Here is a 22,073-nt window from a genome sequence, read left to right on the forward strand (position 1 = left end):
GCTCAGAATCTGTGTGTCTGTTCATCAATATGAGAAACGAGGTCTTACCTTTCCCTTTAAAGTGATTATGCGCAGGTATATCTACATTTAATCTTTTATTATTTCGGATCAAAAGCACTTGGTATTTTTCGTCGCTGATATCAGTAAACAGGGTAAGGTGAATACTAAAACGAGTTTGGAGAAGGACGATGAACGATGACGGACCAGATGTTTACTAATCATGGATGAAATATGTTAATAGAGCTTGCGGACTCGTTATCTGTTTGTATCCGACTAGTTTGCAACGACATCATTGGCGTTGATCGCAGATCAGTGGAAGAGGTGTTTGTGCCTTTCAATAGAAAATAGAACTGATTCGAAACACTGATAAGACAAAATAATGGTAGCTAGTAAAGAAAGAGGCGATTTTGGAATCAGGCACAACACGTTATTGCAACGACGTCTCCTTGAATGAAACCTGTAAATGGAGAGAATTTTTCTTACTCCGTTTTTCAAAATTGCAGCTCTTGGAGTTGGCAGGTCTTTAGAATATATTGACTTAAGAACTGAGTCGGCAACCTTTTTCAGGACAGTATTTGCTCCGGCTCTTGCCGTTTGCGCACCTTTGCCTACGCGGGGCCTTCCGATCTTCTCATCAGTTCGTGAGCCGCATACGGTTGGGTGCTTTTGTGCATAGCTCGTGAGTCGGACTGCCACCGATGCACTCGTTACCGTTACTGCAGGCTTACTATAATTAGAAGTTCGTAGCGAAGTGTTCTGCGTTGTGCCATCCACAGCGGCTGTTTCAATCCATGCATGCCTAGAAGTTCCACGTTCGGCGAAGACCGGAACACGCTTCAACTGGCGCATTCTAGCCTATCCGAATACGTAGTTCGACTGATTGTGTTGGGAGGTTATCAGCTCTACTAAAGCTTCATCTACTGCCAACAGCATCTGTACCGTTTGGAGGACCGTGCTTCTCTACACGACTCTCCAGCGTTCTGGTTCTGCGCCTGGCGGAAGATGTTTCCATCGGACCTGTCGAGGCTGTCGGGACGATACCCGATGTACAACGCTTATTTTAAAATCTGCGACGCTTTAAAGACTTTCAAAGACGCGCCTTTTCACGGCTATTCTACAATCATTTAGCTGTATCCTTGTCGAGCTACCCTTGTTTGTGTGTGCACTTCCTAAACGTGGGTCTCGTATTGCTCCATCACGCTATCGAGCAGTTGTTATCGAGTAGCATTGAGCAGTTTATGGCTGAGAGTATTCGCAGAATTCACCGTGTTCCTCTTGTTTTATTCTCGGAGCCCTCCACCGCTCCGCTTGCTTAGTCTAGCTGGTCAACGTCCTGCTTGACCATTGTCCGATCTTCGTCTCTAACTGGAAAGTTAAGAATGGACGAAATGCAGGACACAACATTCTCCATCGAGCCACTATTCAGCAGCTCCCAAGTTTTCCGCGCAATCCTCTTCCACCTCCATCGCCAAAATCTCCGCCAAACTCATGTTTACAGTGTTATTAGTGTTTTACGTTTTGCTCCTACGAAAAGGTTTGTTACAGCACCAGGAGAAACTGGAAGTACTCCGAACTAACAGGGAGAAAATCGTTCCTATATTCTCTTTTTTCTTCTGGTAGCAAACCGGAGTAACCTAAAGTTAACCTAGTCAGTAGACATAACACTACAGTCGTGATTCGCTGGTTGGGCCACACCTTCTGTCCAACTAATTATTGTTAGTTTGGTGTTCAAAGTGAATTTGACATGAGATTTTGATATTCAGCTTGACCAACCATCTAATCACGACTGTATGAAGAAAATGGTCCAAAAAATATCGATTTACCAATTTTCCAGGAACACTAGCTCCACCTTTTATACGCGACTCCTGACACTCATTTGCTGGTAGCTTACCTCTCAGGCTTGTGAACACTTTCGCTAGTGATCTATCCCTCGGATGCTTTTTCCTTTTTTTTTGACTGCACGCAGAACTTTTTTTATACATCGATAGCATACTTTTCTATCTGCCTCTCGTTTCTTCTGCTGTAAATTTTATGCATTGGACATATTCGGTCTATCCACTCATTGAATGCTTACTAGAAGTATATGCTAGAAAATGCATAGAAAGAAAAGAGAAGGGAATAGAAAGTATGCTAACTATGCATATTTTTGTTTCTCAGTTGTTTCTAGTCCCAACTAGAAATATATTCAAAATGACCGTTAACGCAGACGAAGCATTGTTCTCGTGTGTTAAGGCCGTTAGTCTGTGGTATAAATAAAAAAAAAACATAACGATAGCCGGCTGTCCGGCGTCGCTCTATAACAATTTTCGAAAATTGATCTCTAACGGGTTTCGTACATATGGTTAAGATAGTATTGTCCACCAATATTTCCTGATTTTTCCCTTTCCTACTAACACAATTCCTTTCCTGTGATATTCGTGGAGATGTAGAGGTAGTCTCGGTCTCCATCAACAGCTAGTGTCGAACTAACATTCCTTTCCTTCCCTGGTAGCAGAGCATTGGACGAGACCGGTGACGTTATTGACCATTTTATGAAAGAAAAAAAAAACAACGATAGTTTCAAACGAGGACGTGTTTACATTTTTTTTAAGAAAATCAATTAAAAATCATTCTAAAGCTTCAAATGTTGAACATATATACAGTCGAGATTCGCTGGTTGGACATTTTTTAACTGGACCGCTTTTTAGTTGGACCTCCGCTAGTTGGACCATTGTCCAACTAAAAAGCATCTGAATGTCAAAATCTTATGTCAAATTTACTTTGACAATCAATCTGACAATTATTAGAGATGTGAATAGATGCAATTACACTACTAACGTCTCCTTTGGAGAGTTTTTGACATCTGTCAGTCGGTCCAACTAACGAATGAAATTCGTTAGTTGGACAGAGGTGTGGCCCAACCAGAGAATCACGACTGTATTGTTATATCTAGAAAGATGAGCTCTATCGGTTTATGAAACAAAAGGAGAATTTAATTCTTCATTTAATGACCCAATTCTGTCTCTTTTTTTCTGCTGGGATTGCAGTGTACACCGAGAATCAAAAATTTAGTCTGCATGTTACCTTTAGTTTTTCGGCAGGGTTTGACGGTTCGAAAGTTATTTTCTCTTGACTGGAAAAATTTAACCGAGAGAGCGAACCATTTCAAAAGTTGAATATGGATAGTTATTTAGAATTGGGTCAGCTATATATAGTTTTCCGTTTCATTCGATAAATTTTAGGTCCAATATATATATAATATAACATCATTTCAAAAAAAAATCGTAATACGTAAAAACGATTTTTTTGGTTTTTAAAAATAAATCTTATGTAAACTTGGCAACCATACATAAGAAAACTGCGGTTGTTTACACCTGGCCTATCAGGACAACACTCACAGTGAAAAAACTATATGCATTGGATGATGTTTATGTCAAATAAAAATAACCCTGCGGGAAAAGGAACCCGGAACCAAAGGAGTGACATTAACCCTCTTAGCCAAGTCACTCCCAACGATTTATCAAACCCCTATCAAATTGAAACGGCTGTGTACGGTTGTCCACGTTTCTTCCTTATTCAAGGTTCAAAATGATTCGTTGATTAAATTCTTCATTAAATGAATAGTTTGATTTCCGTATAATTTTGAATCATCTCCATTTTGTACGCTGCACAGTTGGCCTGGCCGCTTTAATGCTTGTGTCATATTCCATATGTGCCACAAACGTTAATAATGACAAGAAAAATTGTGGGCGAACGTCTGCAATTTTCCAGGATCCCTACATGTATTGGCTGTGTATGTGTAGACTAGACTAGACTAGAACAAAAATAACCCTGCAGGAAAACCGGGAAAACGTGTATTATTTTTTTTCCGACAGGGCATCATTTGTCGTGAAATTCGATATGTCAAATGCTTCTGATAGTGTCAAATCCAGACTGTCAACTTTATTTTAAATTTAAATATTTTTTTCGCGTTTCCTGAGTTGGAAAAAACATTGTTGCAATCAATCAGCTTTATCAATGTATGTAATAAAAGACCTTTTTCCTCAGTTAATGACCCAATTGACAGCTGCGATGACCACAAGTTGGTAGAGATGTGAACATTTGTCCAAAATTTAAAATTAGTTTGTCTTATTACATTAAGTATGATAGTCATAGCCTCGAAAAGTAAACATCCACATCAGGGACGATCCATAAATGACGTAGCATTTTTTGAGTGATTTTTAACACCCCCCTCCCCCATCGTAGCATTTCGTCACAAACCTCTAAATACCCCCTGGTAATTACGTAGCTTGGCGGAAATTCTCCCCCTCCTTTTCCCCGGAAAATTTAAAAGAAATGAAAAGCGATGTTAGTTATTCCCGTTTAAAAAAGCTACGTAGTATGACATGACCCCCTACCCCTCTTGTCGTCACACATCATCACAAAATACAAAACTCCCCCCTCCCCCATATAATGCTACGTCATTTATGGATGATCCCTCATGAAATAACCCAAACAAATATTTACACAACACGTTATTGTTTCCATCTTTATCCCTTAATTTTCTTTTGAAAAATATTGACAACCTCAATTAAGTACAGCAAATGTTTCCACCTTTTTGTTCTGCATCATGGGCAAAATTTTAACCATCGAGCTGTCAAATTTAACTATCGCTCTGTCAATTTTAACCATGTTCCATAGTAGGTTATTTTGCGAATAACTTTTAGAGTGTCAGATTTCAACTAAAAGTTAAAAATTTCACCATATGGTTCACAGCCTAAGTTCAATGCATGAAATTGACAGCAGAAGAAAACGAGAGGCAGATATAAAAATGTGCTATCGACTCGGCTATCGATTAGAGATGGTCGGGTTCGGGTTTTTAGACCCGAAACCCGGACCCGACCCGAACCCGACGGGTTTCGGGTCGGGTTCGGGTTCTATAAATTTAAGCTTCTCGGGTTCGGGTCGGGTTTCGGGTTTTGAAATTTGAAATTCTCGGGCTCGGGTCGGGTCCGGGTTTTTAAAATTTTGAACTTTCGGGCTCGGGTCGGGTTCGGGTTTTTCAAATTAGAAATTATCGGGGTCGGGTCGGGTTCGGGTTTTGAACAAAGCAACCCAACCATTTCTTGACGCTGTCTATACACAAGACCCAGTTTTTTTTATACTTCGTGATACGAATGGAAGACACATATAACCGTACCAAATGGTAGCACCTTTAAATCGCTAGAATTCGTCGTATTTTCTGGTGCTCAAATATAGTATTTTTTCATTCTTGTATAAAATTCTGTCTCTTCAGATTCGCAAACTGACTGAATTATTTTATGTTTTAAAAGAACATTCATGAGAGAGCATTCAACAATACGTGTCTCACATCTAAAATCTCTTTGCGATTTATTTTTAATGATAATTAGTAATAAATCATGTCAATAGGAATTTATCGGAAAATATTGGTTCAACTTTCTGTTTTAAAATATTAATTTCGACAGGTATTTTAAAACCGATACGTAGGCCGCGGTCAGAGTCCAAAGCAAAGCGAGTAGAAATCTACGGAAAGTAGAAACAATAAAAACCAATCTATTGATCCGAAATCAAACAGTGGGTGTTGCGAGTGCACTTAATGGTAGTACTTTTTGCTACATATTGAATAATAATTGTCCATTAACCCTACAACGGTTTCGTGACTTTTTCTCTAAGTAAACGGTTTTTTGGGATACATTCGTAGCCAAGAACTAAAATCGCTCTAATATGTCTAATTTTTATTAAATTTATAATTAAATTGGATAGTTTTATTCTAAAACATACGATTTTTCACAAGTTTTTCGCTTACTCCCAAGTAACCATAAGCATTAAGCCATTGCACTATATTGGCTATACATTTGCACTAATGTTGCATTGAAACTCTATTACAGCATTAACAACGCAACAAAGCTCTATATTAGCATCAATAATGCATAACTGCACAGCCGACATATAGCATTATAGCTTGCTCTATATGCGTATATAAAGCTGATATAACGCGTACATGCTTCAAGGATCTTTAAAGCTTGTAAGCTTTACAAGTGCATTTAATGCCATTATAGAGCAAATAAGAAGCTGATATAATGCCATTGTAATGCTGTGGGTTTATTTGTTATGCAACTCTTCTTGAAGATTATATTCGGCATATTTCATTTCAATCAAACATATGCAATATAGTCCAGGAAGCAAACGCAGCGCACTTACCGTGAAGGACGAGGCAAGGTACCTCAGTTCGAGACTTACTAAAGGTAATTTTCGTAAACATTCATATCATGTGAGAACGAAAACCCATTAAGGATATTCATTACAATGCATTAGAACAGAGTCAATTACGGTTTTAAACAGAATATTTTATTTTAAAATTTTTCCTTTTTGCTCATTATACCGAAAGGAAACATAAGAAATGGTTTCAAAACCATGGCGGACAATGACAACCAACTGAAGCTTTTTAATAGCATTAGTAGTGCCAATATAAGGCTTTCAAATTTGACATTTGTACGCTTTTGCTATATAATAGCATTAGTACTGCAGAAACGAGCTGTCAATCTCTGCACAGTAATAGCACTATATTTCGCCTTTTCTGGCATAATATCAGCATTATATAAGTATTTAGGGCTTCACGGCTTTATAGGACAGCTTTATATGTGGATCTAAAGCAGATATTAGGCTACGTTATAATGCTTATTGGTTACTTGGGCTGTGTATCGATGTTTTGCTTTTAAAAAAAGATAAAATAATGTCTTCGGAATTATGCAAACATGACAAAACATTAACGTAAATGGTTTTGTGGGGTACATTTGTACCCCAAACAAACTTTAAGCGGGCACTGTTAAGTTGGTCAAATGCAACAAATAGGTTATACCTGCTTTAATAGAAGTTTAATAATAATCAAATTGATTTATGATAAAGAATGCTTGCAGTTAAAATAAACTGTAACCATTGACTAAAAAGGACGTTGTAGCCCGGGGACGATTTCACAATTCCCATATATTGAAATCACAAATTTGGTGGTACTGCTGCACAGTGTCGCCTAGCCGGACAAAACCTCAAAATTTTATTTTAGATTTTTCATGATTTAACATTTTTCCCTGTTTCTTAACAGGTTGAATAAAGTCTTCTCAAAATATAAAGTCCTGAGGCCGATAGTTCGATTTTTTACAGAACTTCAAAGGTGAAATAGATGATCAATTCTGAGAAACATTGTTTTCAAACCTAAGTTATTCAAATGAATATACATTTTTAGTTATGACTCCGATTTGGATTGAACTGGTTTCATTTTAAAGGTTATTCGCTGGACTTATAGTTGCCATTCGATTCAGTCGATACAAGCCTTTCTTCTCGCTCAGACATGAGGAACAAATAATAAATCGTGCAATAAATTAAAGTTATAATATTCAAAGTGGCTGTACTTTTTTTTGAAACAGTTCGGAAAGATCGCTTGTTGTTCATGATACTTGAAAATTAGTGTACTTTCCGAAAATAAATATCTTGTTTTGCCCCTTTCTGCCCCGAGATATGAAAAAAGGTGATTTTTCATGATATGTCTGAAGGAGACGCATGGTAGCCTTTGATTACCCAAGTTTCGTAATATAATTTATAGATGTGTCTTATCATTATTAACAATTGAAAAAATGTGTATTCTGTTAAAAAATTCACCGCTCCTAATTTATTGAAAATGAATTTTATATTCGTAAATATTGAATTTTCGAACCACCCTAAGTGCCAAAATTTTGTGGCAATAAAAAAAAACAAAAAATAAACATCAAATATGAATTCAGGCCACTTTTGAGATTTTGTCCGACTTTTGTATGGAAGGTGATCACTGTGTGCTGTGGTAAATTACCATAGCTAACATGTGATAAATTATACAGAACTGCCTTGCAGGAATGGTTTTACATTTCCTAGAAAAGAAATGTATAGAATTCGCTTTTGATACAAAATTAGAAATTTTGGTTAAGTACGACGGGTAAGGTTGTTTGAAACTGTCACCATTAAGTTTTTTGTTTCCCCATGAGTTAGCGACCGATTTATTCTACATTTCAGTTAATATATCGACAATTTGTAAGTTTCTCATAACATTACATATTCGACGTTCAATAATAGCAAATAAAAATGCGGATTTTACTCGCCAGTAATTCGTTATAACTCAACGCGTATGGTGCTACTTCAGATTCGAATGATTCTACTATTCTAGGATGAGCCTAGGTTGCCTAAAATTGAAAATCTTCGAGATCTCTTATGGATTCTCCATATTAGCACGTTGGGTTCGGATCGGGTTTCTCAAATTAAAAATTTTCGGGTTCGGGTCGGGTTCGGGTTTTCAAATTTTAAAATTCTCGGGGTCGGGTCGGGTTCGGGTTTTCAAATTTTAAAATTCCCGGGTCGGGTCGGGTTCGGGTTTTACAAAATTTTCATTCTCGGGTACGGGTCGGGTCCGGGTTTTATAATTTTAAAATTTTCGGGCTCGGGTCGGGTGCGGGTTTTTCAAATTTTATAATTTCGGGCTCGTGTCGGGTTCGGGTTTTTCAATTTTCAAGCTCTCGGGTTCGGGTCGGGTTCGGGTTCGAAAAAAATGAAACCCGACCATCTCTACCGATGACCAAATAAAATTCTACGTGTATTTACATCGATCCAATTTTTCCCAATCATTGGGCAACACTGCCATACAAACCGATCAATTTTGCAACGCATCCGTGCAAAGCGAAACGTCAAAAAAGCTATGCGGCAGAAGTAGAGGACACAGAAAAGACAAAAATAGACGTCTGCCAGTTCGAGTGCATTTTCATGACGCGATTACACAAAGAAGCGAAATTTTCGGAGTGATAAAGTGAGTCGCCTGTAACTGTAACCGTGGTATATCGCCAGTTAAGCAGTGCTTCTGGGTGAACATCAGATATTTCCTGAAAAAAGAGCCGAAATTTGGTGAGTTTCGTCGCACGGGTGAAACGATGGACGCTGGTACTGCTTCCGAAAAGGGCCAGCAGTTTTCTGCATTAAGTGATGAAATGAATGGAAAAAGTGACGTCAGGATGGTGGGTTGAACGGCTATCGATCCACTTCATTGTTCAAACTATTAAGTGTTATTTTAGGTACTTTTTCAAAAGTATTTAGCTGTTCAAAAGCTCGATAGCGTTGCATCCCGCTAGATTGTTTATCAACAAATTGCAAAATAATGAAAATTCAACGGCGATTTTTCTTTCTTTTTTTTTACCTTCCCCCAGGGGGTGAACAGCAATAAGCAATCTCATACATCAACGACAACCAAGTTATATTTATTTTTAGTTTGCTGTCTTCTGTCCCTCAATCCCCGTTCGTGGTTGCTTGTATATACTTGCAAGTTGGGGGAAAATAATCGGTGGCAAAAAGAAAACTACAGTTTGTAAACAAACCTTGCCCGTGTGTTGTCTACAAATAAAGAACTACAATGAGAAATAATCAGAATTATTCAGCATTACTTTAATCAGTGTCAGTGAAGCTTTGGGAGCTTCAACAACTCATCCTTGATTAACAAGTATGTATCTAACAAAGGAAAATCCGTTACGAATCGAAAAGGATTATCGAGCGTAACTGGTTCCGTTCACATGACCTTGGATCAGTCAGGTTTACACTCACTTTCCCGACCTGGCAAAGGTTATCGATATAATGAATAATATTTTGCTTGTTAATCCTATGGTTTTACCCTGCTTTCGTACGAAAATTTCGATATTTAATATCAAGTGCAATCAGAAGTAGAAATAACAAAAAGAGAACAAGCGTTTGCTTACTCGTGTGCTTATTGAGTAGTGGCTGCACGATATATCTACCAACAGGCCCCCGGGGCACATTTCGGTCGAGAGACTGACTGGCTGGCTGGCTGTGGTTGGTAGGCTAGTGGAGCACGAGTCGCACCATCGTTGTACACATTATCCATTCATTGGTGGTGCGAGTAAGTAGTGATACTTTACTGTTGTATACGTTGAAAAGTAGGGCTCCGTGGCTGCATTTTATCAGGGTCACGCATTTCACCTAATCGGTACGATAAGGTAAGAAAAAGGTTTGAAGCTGAAAAAAGCGAAATGTTAACAAAAGAACATTTCATCCAAACGTTAATAAGCTCAGCTGGTTTTTTGGCGTAGCAAGTAACGAAAAAGTGAGGCGAAACCTTAGCAAGGTCATTTCAATGGTCACCTCTTTTTGCCTGCCATCGTTGACGATGATGAAAAATGTTGCTTGAAAAAACGCGCGAAGTGAGTCTAAAAATAATCTTTAGCAAAATATTTATCGAAATTTGTTGTGAAATGAACAGAACGCGTTCAATTTAAAAGTTGTTTTTGCTGACGCAAGCACCTAATCAAATGTTAGAGACAAGCCGTTAGAACTAAAGAGTGATTGAACCCGTGTAATGCATATTTACGAATTTAGTTAGCTATTAAAATAAATAACAATCGCAGCTGAGAACAACGAGTATCGAAGAAGGATTTATAACCGAGCAAAGGCGCGAGCTCTGATCGCTCCGACCAATACAGAAACGGCAGGGAAAAGGCACCGATGCAATCGAGATCTGCTGTTCTTGTTGTTTGTTTCTCTTGCCGCAGTGTAGCTTGTACGAGCGAGTGGGGAATAAACAGTGATCAGCTGTAAGTTTGGCACCTTTGTAAAGGTTATTTTTTTCCGCCCTTTCACAACCGTGTATAGTATCTACCGGTTGTTTGTTACTCGTGCTTTCAAGGCTAATCTAAACATTATAGTATGTCATGAATTTGCGTTTTGATTTCGTCTCATCAGTAGCTGGCAGTGTTTGGTCACCGGTTAGACGAACAAAACGAAACACTACTTGTGTTCACAAGGACGAGCACGATAATCTGCAATTTCTGATTGCCGATCATAGCGAAATCAGAGCATGGGTTGGCCGGTAGATGTTCTGAACTGAGGTGTAACTTAAATAACAGTTTTTTTCTTATATTTAATAAAACTATACTTTGGTAGTTTCCCGAAGAAGTCATTGTAAATTGCTATTAAAACTAAATTGCCTTTGCTAGGAAGTTTTTTTTTCGAAGACTAAACAGATAGAATAAACATTTTGAATGACTAATCCACTTACATGCGTGCCTTTTCCACAGAGAAATTTTTGGATTGCACTAAAACCTGAAGGTTTTGACGGAACAAAATATTAGACAGAAAGTAGGTATACTTCCTTGTATGCCCTGGGAAGCCGAAAGTTCGAAAGGAACCTGAAACCATCAGGGAATTTTCGGCAGCCCTTGCAGCTCAACTTTAGAGATAAGTTACGTGTATCAAACGCACACTTCACGCACCAGCTTAGAAGCCGTTTGTTTAAAATGACCGAGCTTTATTCTCTTCCAAGCTTATCGCCAATCCGAAACGGATGGATACCACATTTCAACGAACTTTTTATTTGAGTTTGTTGGTGTAGAAAGCATTTCTGGCGGGAATTGTATTTGACTACGGAATACAGTGAAGACCCGATTTTATCAGCTTCATATGAGAATTGATAGTTAGTAGTTTGATGAGCTCTAGTAGACGAACCAAGTTGAATTGAAGTAAATCCTTTCTTGAGCATATTATTCTTATCGTAGAGATCCGAAAAATACAAAAAAAAAGTTTTATTTTTTTAAACCCCCTTAAGGAAAATTTAAGCTAAATAATCAGGAAAGGTTACGAGGCTATATCTAGGGACTAAATAAGAATATTTTAAGATCTTCGGAAAGAAAAATATCAATGTCTCCGTCCCCGACTAAAATTCACCAAGGGGCTGATAAAAACGGGTCTTTACTGTATTTGTGTTGACAATATCGGGGAATTTGGTTCAGACTAAAATCTTTATACAGTCGTGATTCATTGTTTGTTCAATTAACGAATTTGACTCGCTAGCTGGACCGACTGACAGATGTCAAAAACTCTCCAAGACGTTAGTAGTCTAAATGCATCTGGTCACAATTCGGATCATTGTCAGATTGATTGTCAAAGTGGATTTGACATGAGATTTTGGTATTCAGGTGACAACTAGCGGAGGCCCAACCGAAAGCGGTTCAGTCAAACAGTGACCAGCCAGCAAAGTACTACTGCATTCCAGGAGTTTGTAGAGTTGGGCTCCCAGTTTCTGAAATTTTAACAGCTAAGCACTAAAGGATACCTCGGAAACGGACGGCTGAATGAATGTTTACGACATTATTTATTAAATATTTATGGTATTAAACTTGACTTAATTAGATATTTCACTGCAATATATTGTCTCATTTTTCTTTCATGTACGAGTGAAACAGCATATAAAGGATTTGAGAAGTTGGAACGAGAAGCAATCTAACACATCAAAAGCGTAATATAAATAGACCTGAAAAAGAACAATTATGGTAATACTCCATCCTTAGCAGCCATACCTCACGATGATCGAGCCGAGATGTGCAGCCAGGATAGTGACAAGCATAATTCCAGCTTCCAAGATAGACGTCACTGAATGGAACTTCCTCAAAGGAATTTATTCAGTTGATCCGGTGTTCTATAGACCTGAGTAAATGGGCGTGCTTGTTGGAACTGAGTTATTCTTCAACTTGTTGATACCAGATTATCTTAAGCCTGTCGAGAACTTGTCACAGTGGCGAGGCACCCACCTTAGATCGGTGGTTGCCAGAGTGATAAACGACACCATCCTATCGAACGTAGCCATTGAACACGTTAATGACGTTTCAATCACCCGTGCGGAGAAGTACGCTTTGAGCTTCAACAACAAACTGCCAGAAGAAGCATTCACTCCATTGAACTTTTACACTGTGATGAACCATCCGAGATGAGATTAAACGCATTTAGTCCAATGAGAATTATAGGAAAATTGGCCATCTTTTTCCATTTATCGGATCCAATCAAATTTTCCGTATGCGTCAAATGCATCTCATCAAATAGCCGACAAGGATCCCACATCGAGCTGATTCATCCTGGCTCATCAAGACAGGGCAAGGGAGTGAAATATTTTTGTGAAAGACCGGGAACCACAATACAACTAATAAAAAGTCTCACTCAATCTCGGGTCGACTTTGTAGTAAAGAAGGCAAATGCATCGGGAGGATCAGGCTTGTTCCCCTATAACTAGATAAATACAACTATTGACGAAATAATTAAAAAAAAACACGTCAAAGAAATGAATTACTTTCACCGGTCGTTAAAGGGATAATGCAGACAGCTAAGTAGCTAAAAAGTTCACAGTGCGGAGGGTATTTTTCCCTATCTATCTGCCCCTAAACCGGCAACGGATTATCGATAAAACTGGCACGTTCAAATATGCTTCATTCGTTATAGATAGTGTTGCATTTCAGTGTCATGATAAGGTTTACTTTGTTAGTAGATCCTGAACTTTCAATTGAAAACTCAAACATCGTATAAAGGATTTTTGTACGACGTCCATATCGAGCTAAGAAACACGAGGTTCAAGTTTCATTGACCTAAAACAAATTTTCATTTGATATCAAATGGAAATCATTAGAATTTTCAAATTGAACTAACGTGCTCCTTCCCAACTGTTTCAGAAAACTCCGCTACCAATGAGCTCCTTTCTTGACCTGTTCGACCCGACCGCCTGTTCAACGTCGTCATCTTCCTCTTCGGCGGGCAGTTGCAGTCTAAACAATAACATCATCAACAACAACAACAACAATGACGAGGACGACGATGACGAAATGCTCTTATCATACGAGGAATTTCTGCAGAAAAACGAATCCAAACAATCGGTGCCAATTCCCAGTCGAGTGCTGAACCACCAGCAGTTTGTCCAGCAGCACTCACCGTCGTCACCGTTGATTGATTTCGATCTGGACATTCTGCCTCCGGAACCGCAGCTCGGTAATATCGAGTACAAACTGAAGCTCATCAATCCCTCCAAGCAGCGCTTCGAACATTTGGTGACCCAGATGAAGTGGCGTCTGCGGGAAGGTAACGGTGAAGCAATCTACGAAATCGGTGTTTCCGATTCTGGCCAGTTGCACGGTCTCAGCGAAACCGATATGACCTGCTCGTTGCATACACTCAACCAGATGGCACGGAAGTTGGATGCATCAACATCGGTTCTAAGGCGGAAGTCTCTTAAAGTGGGTCGATCCGTTGTCGAGGTACTGGTACGGAAAATTCCCGATGACCAACATAACATCGAGGTACGGGTTGCCGTTCTTGGAGGAGCCGATGCTGGGAAATCCACCCTGCTGGGGGTATTGACACAGGGCGAGTATGACAACGGGCGTGGACGGGCGCGACTTAACATGTTCCGCCACATGCACGAGATACAAACCGGACGAACATCCTGCATTTCTCACGAAACGTTAGGATTTGATCAACAGGTAAGCGTCCTTTCAAATTTGTTACGAATATGAAATAAACTCCGGTTATCCATCCTTAAATTGAAGGGTAACGTGATAAACTACAAGTACAACGAGATGATGACGGCTGAGGAGATAAGTGACCGATCGACAAAGTTGGTAACCTTTATGGATCTGGCGGGTCACCGACGATACATCAAAACGACGGTACAAGCACTGTCCGGGTACTCGCCGCACCACGCACTCATCGTGATTGCAGCTGGGAGCAACATTAGCAATATGACCCGGGAACATTTGGCCATCGTCCATGCACTGGATATGCCGTTCTCGATAGTGGTTACTAAACTTGATCTGGTCCCACCGGACGACGTGCTGTTCGAGCTGAAAACTCTACTAACTGCCGTAGGATATCGAAAAGTGCCATATCTGATTAGTAACGAAGACGACGTGCTGAACGCGAATGCACACCAAAGTATGGAACAGATTGTTCCTATTTTCTGTATTTCGAATGTAACGGGCAACGGGCTGGATCTGTTGACCAAGTATCTTTACGTGTTATCTCCGGGGATAAGTAATTCCGAGAAGGAACGGCTCGAACAAGAGCCAATCGAATTTCAGATCGACGAAATATTTAAAGTTGCCGAAGTTGGACCGGTTGTCGGCGGACTGCTCTCGATGGGGGTCCTAACGGAAAACGTTCAGGCTCGAATCGGACCCCTGCAGGATGGAACATTCTACCCGGTGATGGTGCAAACGATCCATCGGAATAAGGCACCCTGCCGGGTGGTACGCGCGGGACAGAGTGCTTCCCTTTCCTTCTATCCAAGTGATGATTTGCCACCGCTACGCAGTGGCATGGTGATACTGCCAGACTATGAGGAGGTTGAGAATGTTTTCGGGTCGTACTTCTTTCAGGTAATGGCAAATGTTTTTTTTATTAACTATCTTACAAATGATTCCTCTATAGGCCCGCGTATCCGTGCTGTTTCATGCTACCCGTATCTACAAGGGCTTCCAGACTACGGTGCACATCGGAAGCATTCGGCAAACAGCCATCATCGAGGGCATCATGGGCATCGGGACGGACGGAATCTCTACCAATCAGTCCGCCTCGGTGCTGTTCCGATTTGTGCGTCATCCCGAGTATGTTCGACCGGGCATGCGGATATTGTTCCGCGAGGGTACCAGCAAGGGTATCGGTAAGGTGACGCAGGTATTTCCACTTAATGAAAAGGTGAATTAGGTTTTCTTTTGGTTTCGGCGTGCGTTGCAGGAAACGCATGGAATGTTAGAACTAAAGACGAATTTTTAAACAATCGCTTTGTATTTGTACTCCGTCTGTAAATAGATACTAAAATAAAACCTGTGATTTCGTAATCTTTAACAAAAATAATGAATTGATTTTTTTTAATAGTTTGATTACTTGAAGGTAGTAGTTCTTTTAAGGTCTGCCAGTATGGCTGTACATAACTTCAAAACTATGAGTTCGTGCTATCGAATGAAGAATAGACTATTCTTATTTATGGACTTCTAGTCGTGTGTGAAATTTTAATAAAGTCAATAAATAACAACTGTACACTGCAACACGTATCATCCATCGATAGTATCACTGCATATTTCGAAACGACGAACAAATAATTTATCGTAAATTTTTAAATATGACCTAAATCCTTATTTTGGTGGTATTATAGTCCATTGTTGGACATATCTTCTAACACGTCAGTGAAGGAGCATTTCTTTCGGTCTGTAGGAATATTTACAAAATGGATCAAAGTAGGCGTCGCTTGACTACTGTCATTTTTTACGTTCGTAATATTTTGTGTACTATGTGCTCGTCAGCAGCAGGGATGCCGCATTGAATTTTTTTACCATCCGTGATGACTAAAAAGGGAAAAAAAATCTGTGGAAATCTGTGATCAATTTGCAAAAAATCTGTGAAAGATCACAATATTTCCAAAAATCTGTGAAATTCTGTAAAATTTTCATTAAAATGCCAAAAATCTGTCATCTGTGAAAAAGAATCTGTGATAAAAAATTACGAAAAAAATCTGTGACATTACAGAAAAATTTGTGAATATTACCATATTCACAAATTTTTCTGTAATGTAGCCCTGATCACCAGAAGTGTTTTTCATCTACACGAATTTTTGGTATGTACCTTTTTAATAATAATAATAACCGCTTCTCGGGACGTTCTTGCTTGTGCTATGGATGTCTACTCTTTCTAAATCTCTCTGCAATCTAAAAACTCAGTCAGTTTTGAAAAAATGAGCGGACTTTAGCGACTCCACCAACATTATCGGCAGCCACCCGAAGAAACGAGAGCAAATTTCGCGGTGCGGGAACTACCACAGTTCCACGCGCAAGCCCCTCGGTTGACAGGTGCATGAAAATCAAAAGATACAGAGGAATTATCTTGAAAATCACTCGATAAATTTCGAGCAACTGACATCACGACAGTGACAGAACGATTCTCGGAAAAGGCAGAATAAAGCAATCGAGTTTGTCAGACATACCACACGTGATTCGAGCAAAACCGAAGGCCCAACAAACTAGTCTGCGGATCCATTTTCGGCTTTAAATCAACAGCGGACCATCATTGTTGCAGACGAGCGAAACCGTCGGATTGACTTCCCACCATCGGTGTGTGATTGCTCGAACAAGGTAAAATATGCATAATTCGGAGCTGCTGCAGCCAACGCACATACGGCAATTCTGTTGACAGACATCACTTCTGCATAGATTCACCATTCACTCTGCGCGACGGGTGCACAAGACGACGGAGCGGGTCATCATTATCGCTCAGTCACGAATTTGGCGCAGTTACGTTAAATGGCCTCTATTCTATGCGTAGATTTTCTTTAGAACTCCGATCAAGGACATTATGATAAGCCAAGGATCGAAAATCGAACAAGGTTAATCCCAGTAGCGCACGTGAGCGTGCCTGCGCAACATAAACTTGCACAAGCACCATGAAAGGCCGTCACCAAAGGTACGTTTGATTACCGCACACTGCTGCACACTCCGTCGACAAGGATAAATATGTGCAACAGCAGTTTGCTGCAAAATGCCGGTCTGAATCTCGACCTCACAAGCGGAGATTCACAAAATTTAAAAAAATAAGGTGCAAATTCAGTGTGCAAAACAACCAAACAAGTTCTTCTTGAGAATTGTCTCAGAAAACTATTTTTAGATGTGTAACGAGTATGTGAAGTTAATGAAATTCGCTCGTTTTCCCGACAGTCACTTCGATAACACTACCACGGCTTTTGCTGAGAAAACGGATGACGTCTGTGCTGAACTAAAACCCGAGTTATCTAAAAACAATCAGCAAATATCGTGCCGCAATAAAACGGTCTCGGTATCGACTCCAATCTGGCCAAACCTCGGTACTACTCGACCACCTCAAGAAACGTCGCGGGGATGGCCCAGATCCGAGCTATGCTCTGGTTGTTGGTCGAAAGCAAGTGGCTAATAGCAACATTGTTATACAGTTCTACCTCCAATTCCGAAGCTTCGGATATAATTTTCCAGCTTCCATCCCAGCGTTAGCAATGAGACGGTCGAAAAATAACCAAAGAAACAGTAAAACACAACGACGATATTAAAGTTCTACCGCTGTTGAAAAAGGGAATTGACGTCAGTATTTTGAGTTCCAACAACAGCTCTTATTTCAGATACATGGCTGCAAAGCATACTGTTCAAGGAATTTGAGGATAATCGTAGCAGGAACATATAGTGCCCGCCCACCTCCATCTTCAGAAGAAGTATGCAATCCGCTGATTCAACCCGGTTCATTTACGATCCTGGCGAACGCTCACTAACGATTAGTACTGCCACTATATCAAGCTACACTGCCATTGTGAAGGAGTGTCGATGTTGAGCCTGGGACGCAACGTAGTAGGTACCATGGAAGCCCTGGATACCCCCCGCCATAATCGAGCCTTTGCCGCCAGCTTTCTGTAGCCGTCCCGGTCCTGAGTGCGTGGGTGGAGAAGGATTGACAGAATCGAGGTTGTGCAAAGCCGACCCGACTGTCGAGCTACGAAAACCGTTGTCAGTTAATACACTCAACATCCGAAGAGACTGCTCTCGAGCCCTAATCGTCTCGGGCTGTCAGCCTGAGTGGATTGCTCTATAATTCTAGAACGCCTGAATCTTCAAGCCTGCATTCGAGCACTGCCTAATAAAGCTCTCCTGCGACAAACTTTTTAGGGGAAGCAACTACGAGCGCCCCAGTATTGTTACCGGAATTTAGCCAATTTTGCATGGAGTTGCGACAGGATTTGACTTTCACTGGACTAGAAATACGATTAAAAATAAGTTGTCTATCCCTAAAATGTATCTATGCTAAGAACCATCGGAGCCAAGGCTGTTGGTACAAAAACCAAAAACGACGGCTAAAAAAAGCGATATTTTTGTCAAACGTCGACTGACACTTGGGTAAAAATGGTTCTGGAAACTAATCCGCCAGGTAGGAGGCGGAGAGGTGCACAGCAAGCACGGTGGATCGCCCAAGTTGTAGGGGACCTGAGCAGTCTTCGAATTCTGCGAGGCTGGCGACAAACAGCCACGTAATTGAAGACTATACTAGATTGATTGGTAAGGTAAAGCTGCATGCGGTTGATATACTCCTGGAACGTGTATACCATGTCTGTCTTTTAACAATGTGGCTGTAGTGCGAATTGTGAAAATGCCGCTTGCACTTCTTACGGAGTGTTTCGTTTTTGTACAGCTTTTTAGCGGAAATTTCCTCGGGCGACGTAGCTGTGAGAATAAGGCTCCCGATGATGCGATATAGTTTCCGTCATGTAGCAAGATAAGGTAAACATAATTGCCTCTAATTCTATTATACATACATTTAAATAGAGGTCAATAGCATGCAGGTCGTTCTTTTCTGCTTGACAATGCATTAATTTGATGCAAACGTAATTCTTGCAACTTCAACATACTCCTGTTTTCAACAGCATACATTTATATATTTACATTGCTCTACCAAGATAATTAAACTACGATCCCACGTTAACTTCTTCCTTAGCAAACACTCCATCCTGCTCCTCCTTCGCATCGCTAGAGGCGGCTACTTTTAGCTGATCGGGTATAGGCGAGGTAAATTTGAATAGTACGGGCAGTTGTTCCAAACAAGGGTTGCCGTTCTTTTCCAGCAAACGTACCCAGGACAACAGCGAGTCCTTGGTGGATGTACCGGTACAGCAGATGGCAAAAATAGTTCCATCATCTTGCTCGTGAACGGACCGTTTATGGGCTAGCTTGTTCTTTGGCGACGCTGCCGAGTAGGTCATACCAATACCCACGAACGGAACCTCCAGTCGGCGAACATCTAGAATAAATACATCATTACCTATAACAAGATGCTTGAATTACAACTAAGTTACCATCCAAATCCTCATCGCTCTGCGACGGTGGCGGGTTTGATTCGCTTTTCAGTAGAAAATAGTTTATCGATCGATTTCGAAGCCATATCAGAAATGGACCTTCGATGAAAACTGGCTTCTGTTTGTGACGAGCTAACAGTTCCGATTGTTCCGAGCTTTGACCACTTATGATCCACGTGTGGTCGAGGGCATCGGGTACGTCTTTCGAGTCGAACAGTGAAATCTGCGACAGCAAATCTACCGAACACATGCGTTCCACTGCCATCTTGGCCAGTTCTAGAGAATCATCGGGTACTGGATTCGGCAAGGGCCATGGCGATAGATTTTTAAACTTTGGCATCCAGTACATCATACGCCAGTACTTGCGTACCGGATGTCCTTTCTTTCCAAACACATTCAGCAGCATCGATTCCATCTCGTAGTCCGGAATAACTCCATTGTCCTCCATCTGCTCGAGCAGATCAATGATGACTTGCTGCTGCCGCGGATAATGCATGAACTCGGCCTGGAAAATGTTGGTCGGAATAAATTTACCCTTCGGCATTACGTTGATCAGTGCTTTGTACACTTCGAGGTCCTTGTTGACGCCAAACTCTTCCATATGCTTCAAAGCTGCATAGATGAATTCCACGTGGTTTCTCCGGTGAACGTTCCGTCCCTCAAACACCCGAACCATGTCGATGTACGTTTGTTTGTCCCTCTTGGAAACATGCTCGAAAAATTGCGTTCTCAGCATCAGTTTCGTTTCGGAACGATTTTCTTTTCCATCCTGACCTTCGTCCTTATTATCAGAGTTTTTGGAACTGCTGGTACAGGTACGGATTGTTGCTCGGGACAATCGGTAAACTGTTCCGATTTGTTGCCTAATCAGTATCATTTCAGATGGTCGAACGAACACTGTACTGATCGAGCGAGGTGGAAGAGGGTTCAAAACAAAACAAAACTGACATTATGCTCTGCTCGATGTACACATGCTTCATGTAACGCTAGTAGTAACGCCCTTTCTAACCGAGCGTTCAGTTTTCACCACAAAGCAGCTGATCGGACCCGTGCGCGTCTGTTTACTTTTCTCCGGTACTTTTTGGCCCGAAAATGGAATCAAAAGTTCAGCTTTGCATCCGCAATTTTCCCGATTCGTTCAGTGAAAGTGATATCAGTGAGTTCCTGAACCACTTTGGCATCGGAGGAGCAAAATTTCTCAAACGTCGGAACAAGATTACCACTGTCATAAGTGTTCAAAATGAGATGCTGGCGAGAAATATTATTAACCGCCTACATCAACTCCAGATCCTCAGCAAGCGTTTAACCATCGAATACTACAGTCCTCGGGAAGTGGAGATTGTGGATGTGAACCCAGAAAAACCACCTGCTCTCAAACAGAAAACTCAGGAATTAAGTAAATTTGCGAAGGCGCTTCATGCAGTTCATCCGGTAGATTTTAGCCAACCTCCTCCACCCTACCTCAAGTACCGATACCCTCGGCCAACGCGGGAAATCATCGATAGCATCTGCGTTGCACTGGAGTCCGTCCCCAAATTTTACACCCAAGTTCTGCATCTTATGAACCGTATGAACCTCCCACCGCCTTTCACTGAGCGTGACTTGCACCGAAAAACCTGTCCCGTGGAGAAGAAAGATGTCTACCAACAGACGGATCTAACTGGTATGATGGATTCCCTGTTGGCAGAAGGAGAGTCTGAACTCGAATCGGATGTTGAAACGACGATGAAGGTACCCCCGAGACATAAATTGGGACTTGCAAAAAATCGCTTCAAGCCATACATTGTGCCACAAAACTTTCCAGTACCGAAAAATAAATTGGAAAGAGCAAGCATGTTTGAACGACCTGAAATTAAAAAGACACACAGCATAAAGATGCATCTTCCAGAAGAGCTAAAGCTCGACCAAACATTCTCTAGTCCAACAATAGTGGAACCAAAAACTCAAATCCAACCAGAAACTCACGAACGGTCCGCTTCGCCAAATAAATTCTCAATCATCACCGAACAGGAACTGCTCGCTAACCGAATCCCACGGGACCAACTGGCCGAACTACCGGTATTTAAAAACTATTCCGCCGGTACACCATCCAACAAGCTGTACATCAAAAACCTTGCCAAAACGGTCAACGAGGACGACCTGCGACGCATTTTCCATCACTTTTCACTCACTGATCCTCAGCGGGAAATCGACATCAAGCTACTGCAGACTGGTCGCATGAAGGGACAGGCCTTCGTCACCTTTTCCTACCTCTACGAGGAGGACCTAGAGCGGCTGAAGGAGAAACCAATCGAACGCGCACTGCGCCTCACCAACGGCTTCATACTGAAGGACAGACCGATGGTAGTGATGTACGGGAAGACGGGCAGCGGGAAGGGGGAGTCGAAAGTGCTGGCGTAAT

General features: G+C 41.0%; 3 protein-coding genes across 5 annotated transcripts; 2 read left to right on the top strand and 1 right to left on the bottom strand.

Annotated features, from left to right (window-relative positions):
* Positions 1–8,717: 8,717 nt before the first annotated feature.
* On the top strand, positions 8,718–15,847 carry LOC131676574 (GTP-binding protein 2). 3 transcript variants are annotated; one of them, XM_058955703.1, is made up of 4 exons: positions 8,718–8,898; positions 13,494–14,297; positions 14,364–15,191; positions 15,244–15,847. In XM_058955703.1, exons 2-4 carry the CDS (start codon positions 13,509–13,511, stop codon positions 15,517–15,519), a joined length of 1,893 nt encoding a protein of 630 aa, XP_058811686.1. In that variant the 5' UTR covers positions 8,718–8,898; positions 13,494–13,508; the 3' UTR covers positions 15,520–15,847. The 3 variants fall into 3 exon arrangements, with proteins under 3 accessions (XP_058811686.1, XP_058811688.1, XP_058811687.1); XM_058955705.1 differs by lacking the exon at positions 8,718–8,898 and adding an exon at positions 9,005–9,487; XM_058955704.1 differs by lacking the exon at positions 8,718–8,898 and adding an exon at positions 9,544–9,998.
* Positions 15,848–16,380: 533 nt separating this feature from the next.
* LOC131676579 (evolutionarily conserved signaling intermediate in Toll pathway, mitochondrial) lies at positions 16,381–20,592 on the bottom strand. The gene is made up of 2 exons (XM_058955710.1): positions 19,673–20,592; positions 16,381–19,617 (listed from the first exon to the last, which is right to left on the bottom strand). The coding sequence occupies exons 1-2, from the start codon at positions 20,547–20,549 to the stop codon at positions 19,286–19,288; spliced, it is 1,209 nt and encodes a 402-aa protein (XP_058811693.1). The 5' UTR covers positions 20,550–20,592; the 3' UTR covers positions 16,381–19,285.
* Positions 20,593–20,764: 172 nt separating this feature from the next.
* On the top strand, positions 20,765–22,072 carry LOC131693316 (RNA-binding region-containing protein 3). The gene has a single exon (XM_058981041.1). The coding sequence runs from the start codon at positions 20,765–20,767 to the stop codon at positions 22,070–22,072; it is 1,308 nt and encodes a 435-aa protein (XP_058837024.1).
* Position 22,073: the final 1 nt, after the last annotated feature.

Source organism: Topomyia yanbarensis, chromosome 1 (genome assembly GCF_030247195.1).
Source record: "Topomyia yanbarensis strain Yona2022 chromosome 1, ASM3024719v1, whole genome shotgun sequence".
Lineage (NCBI taxonomy): Eukaryota > Metazoa > Arthropoda > Insecta > Diptera > Culicidae > Topomyia > Topomyia yanbarensis.

Bases quoted from the DNA above. Each gene is read 5' to 3' on its own strand.
- LOC131676579 (XM_058955710.1), bottom strand. From the start codon at position 20,549: ATGATACTGATTAGGCAACAAATCGGAACAGTTTACCGATTGTCCCGA. The intron at 19,618-19,672 runs GTAACTTAGTTG...TATTTATTCTAG, and splicing joins GAGCGATGAGGATTTGGATG to ATGTTCGCCGACTGGAGGTT.
- LOC131676574 (XM_058955703.1), top strand. From the start codon at position 13,509: ATGAGCTCCTTTCTTGACCTGTTCGACCCGACCGCCTGTTCAACGTCG. The intron at 14,298-14,363 runs GTAAGCGTCCTT...CTTAAATTGAAG, and splicing joins CGTTAGGATTTGATCAACAG to GGTAACGTGATAAACTACAA. The intron at 15,192-15,243 runs GTAATGGCAAAT...ATTCCTCTATAG, and splicing joins TCGGGTCGTACTTCTTTCAG to GCCCGCGTATCCGTGCTGTT.
- LOC131693316 (XM_058981041.1), top strand. From the start codon at position 20,765: ATGGAATCAAAAGTTCAGCTTTGCATCCGCAATTTTCCCGATTCGTTC.